This window comes from Lepidochelys kempii, chromosome 23, assembly GCF_965140265.1.
Source record: "Lepidochelys kempii isolate rLepKem1 chromosome 23, rLepKem1.hap2, whole genome shotgun sequence".
In the NCBI taxonomy this organism is placed as follows: Eukaryota; Metazoa; Chordata; order Testudines; family Cheloniidae; genus Lepidochelys; species Lepidochelys kempii.
In genome coordinates, this window is record NC_133278.1 from 12,196,924 (window position 1) to 12,206,950 (window position 10,027).

At 58.1% G+C, this 10,027-nt stretch overlaps 1 protein-coding gene across 1 annotated transcript; it reads left to right on the forward strand.

The window, feature by feature from the left end:
* Positions 1-336: 336 nt before the first annotated feature.
* Positions 337-8,001, forward strand: LOC140901860 (leukocyte immunoglobulin-like receptor subfamily A member 6). The gene is made up of 5 exons (XM_073321285.1): positions 337-367; positions 510-545; positions 1,820-2,092; positions 2,641-2,931; positions 7,892-8,001. The coding sequence occupies exons 1-5, from the start codon at positions 337-339 to the stop codon at positions 7,999-8,001; spliced, it is 741 nt and encodes a 246-aa protein (XP_073177386.1).
* Positions 8,002-10,027: the final 2,026 nt, after the last annotated feature.

Genomic DNA, 10,027 nt, shown 5'->3' on the forward strand with positions numbered 1-10,027 from the left:
GGCTCCCAGCCTGTTGCACCTTCCCCAAGGCTGCAGGAGAAATTGAGGGTGACCTGTCCCCGCTCCCCACAGACACAAACAAGCTGCGAGCTGCATGGTGATTTGCCAGGCTGAAGCTCTCAGGGTTTCCTCGGTTTTTCAGTGACTGCTGCTTATTTTAGCTGCGTTAGATTTCGCCTGCAGATTAGAGACAAGGTGTGATAGATGTAGGAAGAGATGAGACATCCTCAACTTCCTCCAGCTGCAGCCACCGGCTGAGTTCCTTATTTGGGGCTTGGTGGAGCCAGGCACTGCGGCTTTGGTGGCAGCGCTGAGGGGCCCCCTCACTGCCCCATCATGGTATCTGCTCTCACCGTCCTCTTCATCGGTGAGTATTGGAGACAGCCAGGACGTGTGCCTGTGAGGGAGGATCTGAGACCAGGCCACGTGCCCTGGGGGAGAATCTGAGACCAAAGTGTAGGATCCAGTCACTCTGGGATCTGGTGCCTAACAAGCCGTCTCCTCTCTAGGCTGCTGGCTGGCCGGGCAGAGCGAGGCGTCCAGAGGTGAGTATCTGTGCTGCTCAACGCTAAGTGTTAAGGATGGGGGGTGGGGGGGGGGGAAGGTGGAGGGGAAAAGAACAGCTGAGACCTGAACCTTCCCCCAAAACTCAGTCAGGGTTGACTCTGGATTGACCCCAGCGGACTGAGATCAGAACCCAGCCCTGCCCCCAGTGCAGTCAGGAGTGACTCCGGATTGACCCCGGGGGCTGAGACCAGAGCCCGGCTCACAGGTTCCATGTAGATCAGGGGTCTCAAACTGCGGGCCGCCAGCTCCCCGTGGCACCCTCCACCACCCCCCCAGCGTTTACCAAGAGCAGCTCCAGCCCAGCGTGCACCGGGGGCAGGGCAGGCTCCCTGCCTGCCTGCCCTGCCCCCGCGCCACTCCAGGAAGCGGCTGGGCACAGGGGTCTGTGTGTTGCCCTGGCCACTCCTCCAGGTACCTCCCCCGAAGCTCCCGTTGGCCGTGTCTGCTTCAGGGGAGGTACCTGGAGGAGCGGCCAGGGCAACACACAGACCTCTGTGCCCCCCCCCCACCAGGTCCCAGCCACTTCCCGGAGTGGTGCAGGGGCAGGGCAGGCAGGCAGGGAACCTGCCCTGCCCCCGGTGCATGCCGGGCTGGACCCGCCCCCCGAACGCCTCCTGCAGCCGAACCCCTGCCCTGACACGCCTGCTACACCCTGCACCCCTCCTGCACCCCAACCCCCTGCCCTAAGCCCCCTGCCGCACCCCTCCTGCACCCCAACCCCTTGTCGTGAGCTCCCTGCTGCACCCCACACCCCTGCTGCACCCCGACCCTCTGCCCTGAGCCCTCTGCCGCACCCCACACCCCTCCTGCACCCCAACCCCCTGCCCTGACCCCCTGCCCCACCCTGCACCCCGACCCCCTGCCCTGAGCCCCCGACACACCCCTCACCCCTCCTGCACCCCCTGGGGGCAGGGAGGGAGCGGAGTTGGGGTGGGGATTTCGGGGAAGGAGTTGGAATGAGGGCAGGGAAGGGGTGGGAAGAGGCGGGGTAGGGGCGGGGCCTCATGGATGGGGTGGAGTGGGGGCAGGGCCAGGGCAGCGGGTGTGGGGTCAGTGGTGCGGCCCTCGGGCCAATGTACTAGTCCTCATGTGGCCCTCGTGGCCATTTGCGTTTGAGACCCCTGCTGTAGATGCAGTGAGGTGTCTGTTATCCGCGGTGCTGTCCCTGGAGCTGGGCACTGAGGGCAGGTTACAGACACATGGGGAGGGGTTTGTGTCTCCCCATCTCACTCCTGTTTGTGTGTGAACGCAGAGCTCCCTGAGCCCAGACCCTCCATCTCCGCCAGCCCCAGCGGGGTGATCGTCCCGGGGGCAGCCGTCACCATCTGCTGTCAGTGTCGGTGCGAGGCCAGGAGGTTATTTCTGTATAAGGATGGAATCCAAATCCAGGAGCTGGACGCTGCTGGGGACGGGGGTGAATTCACCATCCCCAGCGCCAGACGGGAAGACGCAGGGTTCTACCACTGCAGATCTCGCTCCAGATCGGAGCCGGAGCCCCATGATTACCTGCGGATTGTTGTAGCAGGTGAGGGTCCCGGGGAGCAGGGACAGAGTCATGGGGGGGGTTCCCAGCCGCTGTAGATTCAGGACTGACGTGGGGGGGGATCCCTGCCCCCAGGGGTCCTTGGGGTGTCCCTTACTTCCCCGGGCTTCCATTTCCCCTTGTATGAATCATCCTCCCTGCACCTTGTGTCTGGTTACAGAGTCGGGGTTGGCTTTAGGGTGGGGGCTTTTTCTCACTGTGCCTGTGCAGCTCCCCGCACCTCTGACTGCCAGGCCCCCCCAGCTCTAACCACTAGACGCCACTCCCTTCCCAGAGCCAGGGACAGAACCCAGGCGTCCTGGCTCCCAGGCTCGGGGGGACTATTAAGTGGATAGACAGGTACAGAGGGTGCTCTGGATTTAGGTCCTCAGGCAGTTTCGGTCGTAGCTCCCAGAAATCTCTGGGATCTCGGAGAGGTTCCTCTGGCTGGGTTTTCTCCCAGGGGCCCCGGGTCTGGGACCGTGCGGTGAGGACGGGGCGCAGTGACTGTGCCGGGTCCTGTCTCACGGCCTGTCTCCTTCTCACTGCAGAGCTCAGCTACCCCAAACCCTCCATCTCCCTGAGCCCCAGCAGGGGAGTCACCCTGGGGAGAACTGTGACCATCCGGTGTGAGTGTCGATGCCAGAAAGCGACATTCCTCATGTATAAACTTGGAAACCTGGACGTACGGCGCTGGTTTGAGACTGTTGGGGACGTGGCTGAGTTTACCATCCACAACGTGAGCCGGAGACACACAGGGAGCTACAGCTGCCAATATGGCACCAAATTGGACCCCTCCGTCTGGTCGCATCCCAGCGACCCCGTGGAGCTGATGGTAGCAGGTGAGGGGCCCGGCTCAGTATCTCCGCTCTGTGAGAGGGTTCCCAGGGTGGGTCTATGGAACCGCTGGACCCTCTGTCCCACCAACCTGGTGAGACCTCATCTGGAGTACTGTGTCCAGTTTTGGGCCCCACACTACAAGAAGGATGTAGATAAATTGGAGAGAGTCCAGCGAAGGGCAACAAAAATGATTAGGGGTCTAGAACACATGACTTATGAGGAGAGGCTGAGGGAGCTGGGATTGTTTAGTCTGCAGAAGAGAAGAATGAGGGGGGATTTGATAGCTGCTTTCAACTACCTGAAAGGGGGTTCCAAAGAGGATGGCTCTAGACTGTTCTCAATGGTAGCAGATGACAGAACGAGGAGTAATGGTCTCAAGTTGCAGTGGGGGAGGTTTAGATTGGATATTAGGAAAAACTTTTTCACTATGAGGGTGGTGAAACACTGGAATGCGTTACCTAGGGACGTGGTAGAATCTCCTTCCTTAGAGGTTTTTAAGGTCAGGCTTGACAAAGCCCTGGCTGGGATGATTTAAACTGGGAATTGGTCCTGCTTCGAGCAGGGGGTTGGACTAGATGACCTTCTGGGGTCCCTTCCAACCCTGATATTCTATGATTCTATGATTCTAACCTGGGGTATCCCTCGCAACTGTGATGCTGATGTCAAGCTACAAACCTCTGGCAGGTCCTGCACTTACCCAGCCATCCACAGCCAGGGACACACCCACCGGAGTTACATGAATGATTTCCCAGGATCTCACAAACCATTAATAGGGACGCGCCAGTCAAGTCCCTCCCAGATTCCCAGCCTGGTACTGTCCTGCACTGGTCAGAAGCCTGGCCAGTGTCTGTTCATTACCCAGTCCGCCCCTCCCTCGATGGGGAGAGGACACGCACCAGCCTTTGTAACCTGAGCTGAGATTTCCCAGGTTTCAGAGTAGCAGCCCTGTTAATCTGTATCCGCAAAAAGAACAGGATTACTTGTGGTCTCTAAGGTGCCACAAGTACTCCTGTTCTTTTTGAGATTTCCCAGGCACTTCAACCAAAACACACTGTTTGAGCTCAAATAGAAAAGAGATGTATTAACTCCAGAGAGATGGAGTTGAAGTGATTATAACTAGCAAGCGTAGAGATCAGGGTCAGTTACTTAAGAAACAAAAATAAACTGGCAGTCTGAGTTCTACAAACTAACCAGGATTTGAATCAAGCAGCGTCTCCCTCGGTAGCTGGTACCCACAGGTCACAGATCTTCAGTACACAGACTGGAACTGCCTTCCAGCCGGGACCACCCTCCCCAGTTCAAAGTCTTTGTCCTCCAGACCATAGGTGCCAACTTCTCCTGGCGCTGGTGGATGCTCGACCCCTCCCGCCCCTGCCCCGCCCCCATTCCAACCCTTTCCCCAAAGTCCCCGCCCCAACTTCACCTCCTCCCTGCCCCTATTGGACTCCCTCCCCAAATTCCCACCCCGCCTCTTCCCCTGAGTGCGCCACGTTCCCGCTCCTCCCCCCTCCCTCCCACAACTTGTTATGCTGCGAAATAGCTGTTTTGCAGCAGCAAGCACTGGGAGTAGAAGCAGGGACGCGGTGCACTCAGAGGAGGAGGCGGAGGCGAAGGCGGAGGTGAGGTGAGCTGGGGCAGGGGAGGCCAGGAGCTGGCGGTGGGTGCACAGCACCCACCAGTTTTTCCCCGTGGGTCCTGGAGCACCCACAGAGTCGGCATCTATGCTCAAGACGTGTTTCCAGGTGTTGTGTTGTGGGGGGAGTGAGGCCAAGGGATGTTGTCACTTCCCCTCTTTATAGCTTCTTCCAGTTTACTGGGAAGATCTTTGCCTAGAGGTGGGTCCAGCAGTCTCCATTGTCTAGATGCTCTCACTTCGATGGCCCTTGAGAGAGTGAATTCCCTTCGGTGTGGGTCCTCAACCACAGCCCCACACCCAGCCAGACCCTCAGGGCGTGTCTGCCCAAATGGGATGCTCAGAGCCGGCTCTGCCCTGAGCCCTAAGCCCAGCAGAGGGGACACCTGGCTGAGGAGCGGGGACAGTCACTGGGGGGTTCCCAGCCAGGGGCGGGAGCAGCAGCCGCTGGAGGTTGAGGGCCAAGGGAGGGAGGATCCCTGCTCCCAGGGGAAGCTACAGAGCAGGGGCCTTTCCCAGGGGGATGTTCCCTCAGCTGTTCCCACTCTGGGGATGCACAGAGGAGTCGGGGCCCAGGGGCTGCCCAGACAGCACCGGCCCCAGCGCTGAATTCACCCCCCCCCCCACCAACCCAAACAATTGAACCCATAACAAATGCCAGGTCATGGGGCGAGCGGCCCAATCGCTGAGTCACCATTTCAGCCCCTTGCCACCAGGGCCTGGATGCTGGTTCCGTCCCTCCCCCCATCCCAGGTGTTGTGGAAAACGAGTCACACCATCTGTTTGGTTCAAACAGTCTGAGGTCCTTTTATTGAATACAAGCATGCAGGGAGAAGGAGACGGAGATGGTCACACGCAGGTGCCACCCTGGTCTCTCTCTGCCCTGCCCCTATAATACCAGACTTATATAGGTCCAAAGTCAAGCCAAACGATACATTTCCTTACCACTCAAGCATTATTAATAAAGCCTTATAAGGAATTAATGGAAGGGCAGTTTCATATCTAGCACAGTGCTATCAAGATCTTATCAAGATCTGCGGCTTGCTGTGGCAGCGTTTTGACTAGGGACTTTTGCAGGGTGGAGGGTGCATATAACAGACAGCTAGGGATTCTTCCGGAGGCCCTTTTGGTTCTTTTCTAGTTAGAGATTGGCCTAGTCCATTATCTGGGTCAAGTGCCACGCCCTAGCATACGTAAATGCTTTAGCTTAAGCCAAGTCGTACAGGATACAGGCCTGTCGGCCTCTTGCATTACAGCGCTTGCCTATGTTGCATATAGTGCATAGATTTTGCCGCAGAATGGGATGGGGTCAGTTTCAACAGCAAGGTTAACAGCAATTTCCCCCACACAGCCAACGCTCGTTTTAATCCCACAGAGGGAACCGACCCAGCCGGGTCCCAGCAGCCGGATCCCCCCATGACGGAGCCGGAGGGAGAAGGGGGGCGGGAGAAATGGAACAATTCACCCCCCGGGGAACAGAGCTCTTGGCTCACATGCCCACGGGGCCATTCGGGCCGTTTGGAGGGGAACAGTCCCTGCAGACAGAACTGATGGGTTCAGGTCTTCTACACAAAGGATGGTGGATTGATCCATGGGAACCTACAGCCACCGGTCTGTGGGAAGGTAGGGTGGTGGACAGATGGGAGCGTGTCTGATGAGGGATAGAAAGATGGACTAAGACCTTGTCTACATGAAAACTGGACCTGAAATGATTAATCCAGTGTGGTTCCCAACCCCCGCTGGTGATCTCAGAGCAAGTCTGAGCTCTTGGAATTCGCACCCCCTGGTTTGATACAATTCGGTTTGGCAGACAAGCTCCCCTTTAGCTCTATAGGGCTGGTTCTATTCCCGCAGGGGGAACTGACCCAACTCAGCCAGGAACGGCGCCGGCTCCGACCCACTCAGGCAGCGCGAGTCCAGGTACCGGGGCTCAAGGCAGGAAATCACCATCAGCCCCCCCAGAAACAGGTTTGTGCTGCCCAAGGAGCCACCGCTGTGGGAAACCACGAAGGGCTGGCTGGGTGGGACGGGGCAGATCCCCATAGCAAATGTCCCATCTGGGCTGAGACCTCCCTGGACTAATTTCATATGCTTTGGGGGGAGAGTTCACTGGACAGCTGCCAGATCGGCTTGGTGGGAGCAGGGCCTGGAAGAGCTTCCCCTCAATGCACAGTCCCACCCCGGTGCTGTGCTGCCCCCTGGCACCAAAAAGCCACCCAGGTGGGGCACAGCTCAATGTGTATCCCCCTGGGAAAACAGGGCTGAAGAGCCGGGGATCATGCTGCCATGTATCCGGTTTGTCTCTCCGCGACTGCAGACAGGCTGGGGGAACAGCTCAGAAGCAGGGCTCTGCCTTTGCAGTTCAGACTTGAACCCGCCAATTCAGAGTGACACATTGTTGACTCTGGAACCTAACAGTGGCTGTTGCGATGACAGCACTGTTACATCTACCACTGCTGATTGCTTCAGAGCAGTGTGGTTCTCCCAATGATCTCAAAGCACAAGGGTGTTTGCATTTTGGTGATTAGACAGTTGGCAACCATATCTGGGGGCAGCTGGGGCCATCAGTGGTCACAGGGGGTACCCTGGAGCTCCCTGCGAAGCAGCCAGGGGCAGCGAGTATGGGGGACAGGATACCAGGTTAGATGGGCCCATTGGCCAGAGCTGGTATGGCCAAGCCTGGCTAGTGCCATGGTACTGGGGATGGGTGGGGGAGGAAGGCTGGAAATGTCAAACAGACAGAGGCTGGAGGAGCCTGGGACCGATCAGCCTGGATCAGAGCCAGCGTCTACCTTGAGCAGTCTCCAGTCACTGTGGATGGATGGATATAGAGGGGTGTCTGTGTAGGGGGTGTGGGTGTGGAGGGTGTAGATGGACACAGGCAAGAGCGGCAGAAGCAGCCTAAAAGTGTAGAAGGGGCACAAGTACCCGAACCGTGGCCCCACCCACCAGAGTCGAACTGCCCCTGACGCCCCGCCCATGTGCCGCCCCTTTCCGTAAGATCCTGCCCCAACATCACCTCTTCCCCAACGACCCCTTTCTGTGCCACCTCTTCCCACCAAGACCCTGCCCCCTCCCACCCACCCTTACCGCTGGTAAAAGATGGGAGCACCATGGCCCCCCTGTTCCAGTGCCCCAGGAGAGAGGGGTGTGGGTGCCGATAGATTAGATTAGATAGACGGGGAGGATGGACATATGGGGCTGTGGTGGTTTTCTTTTGTGGGGGGCAGAAAGGGGGTGGGGGCCCCTGTTCATCCGACTAGATGGTGACCCCCGACCCCACCCCCTTGAGCAGCTGCTGACACCCCCCTCCCCTTTTGTCACCCCAGATTACACCTGGGACAACATTGTCCGTCTGGCCCTGGGCGCCGGGATCCTGCTGGCCCTGGCGTTGATCTTGGCCGAGGCTGCCCATGGATGGAGGCGGGGCAGACGCTAGGTGAGGTGACCCCCCCCACATGATTTCTCCCACTCCAGCCTCATTGCCCCAGCGTGGAGGAAGGGCAGCGGGGTCACTGTCACCCAGAGAGACATGACACCGCATCATCAAGACGGAGCCAGAAGGCCCAGTGCAGCCAAACCCATCTGAGCTGGCCCTGCTGAGCGGCCCTCAGGGCGTCCAGATGGGCCCGGATCAGCGTGGGGCTGGGGGAGGGGCTGCACTAGGGCCTCCGTCTGGGGGTGGCAGAAATGGCTAACAGCAGCGGGATGGGGAGCCCACACCACAGGGCACCCTAGGGGAGAGCTTCAGGCCCTACAAGGCGGCTGGGGCCGTCAGGACTCAGGACGCTCTAGGGGCCATGGCTTGTGGACAGCACCCACCGTGCCCAGGGCCTCCAGGACACACTCCGACACAGCCACACAGGTGAAGATGTGGGATCGTCCCGCCAGCCTGAGCCACCCGGGGGTCGTTCGCACGGTTGTGGCTGTGGAGCCTGCGAAGCGGCCCAGCTGTGAGCTCACATGTAAAACCCACAGGCAAGTTCCCCAGCTGTGCCAAGGCCCCAGGGAACCAGGAGAAATTGGGGACGACGCTGAACGTTGTAACCCAGACGAGAGAACCAGCCACAGATGCTGGGTTGGTCTGACCCGAAAAGCCCCCTGGCTACAGCCCCACAACTGTCAACATCATACTAGGGGAAAGAAGAAGCTGGAACCAGGAGTCAATAGCACCACATTGGCGGGAGGGACTTAGGGCCTATTTGGGGGGCAAAATAATGAGGGGGCAGGACTAGGCTGCCCACTTTCCCCCTCGATGGATTCATTAAAAAGTGACGTTGGTAAAAACCCGATGATGGGCCCAACTATCTCTCTCCTCCCCCGTCCCACCTTGCAGCCCGGCTCAGCTTCTCTCATCTTCATCTTCCCCCAGCTCATCCCTGGACCCTCCAGCGCTGCAGCCCGTCTCGAGTCGTCTAAAGGACTTTCTCCCGGAGAGGCCAGAGCCGGCCGGCCTGGCTCTTGTTTAAGGACTTTTGTTTTCCCCTCTGCGAGCTGGAAGTCGTCCCATTGCCGTGACCTGCAGCCCCCAGCCCGCACATGGGGACAGCTGATTAGCAGCGCCCCGAAGGCCCTGGAGATCCTGTTGCCTTCCCTGGTTGTGCTGTTTTCCTCCCCGCTGTGTCTTTCCTCCTCTCCTAGCTCACTCTCCTGGCTTTCTATCAGGTGCTGCAGTCGGGTGTATGGCACCAATCCCACCTGCCCTATCTAAGGAGAACGGACCCAATGCCGGGCTGGTCCTGCCTGGATTGTCACCATCCAGGGTCTGAGCAGCAGGGGTCAGGGTTGCCTTGTAGCCAACGCACCCACTTGTCACTAACCCACATCCAGCGCCCAACACCATCCCCAGAAGCCATATTTCACCCCCGTTTCCATCCTGTCTCTCCCCCACTGCCTGTCTCTCCGTTTGCTAATGTAAGGGGACTGTTGGCCCCTCACTGACACTTAGTGGGTTTTTAGGCCCTCTCGCAGTACTAAAGAAAGGTACTGTGCTAAGATTTCCCTAGCGCTTCAACCAAAACACAGTGGTTTAGGTCAAATATAAAACAGATTTATTAACTCCAGAAGGAGAGATTTTAAGTGGCTATAAGGAGCAGGTGCAGAGATGTTACTTAAGAAATAAAGATATATTCACAGTATAAGTTCTACAAATGAAACAGGATTCAAATCAGGCAGCGTCTCCCCCTGACAGATGGTACAAGCCGATTACAGATCCTCAGTACACAGACTGGACTCCATTCCAGCCTGGGGCCACCCTTCCCCAGTTCCAACTCTTTGTCCTCCAGATGTTCCTCCAGGTGGGGGGAAGAGAAGCCAAGGAATGATGTCACTTCCCCTTTTTTATATTTTCTGCCAGCTTGCTGGAAAGATCTTTGCTGTGCTCCGGGGATCAGGCAGTCCCCATGGGTCAAGCAATCTCCATTGGACACAATCACTGGGATAGTGGATTCTTTCCTCGATGGGTG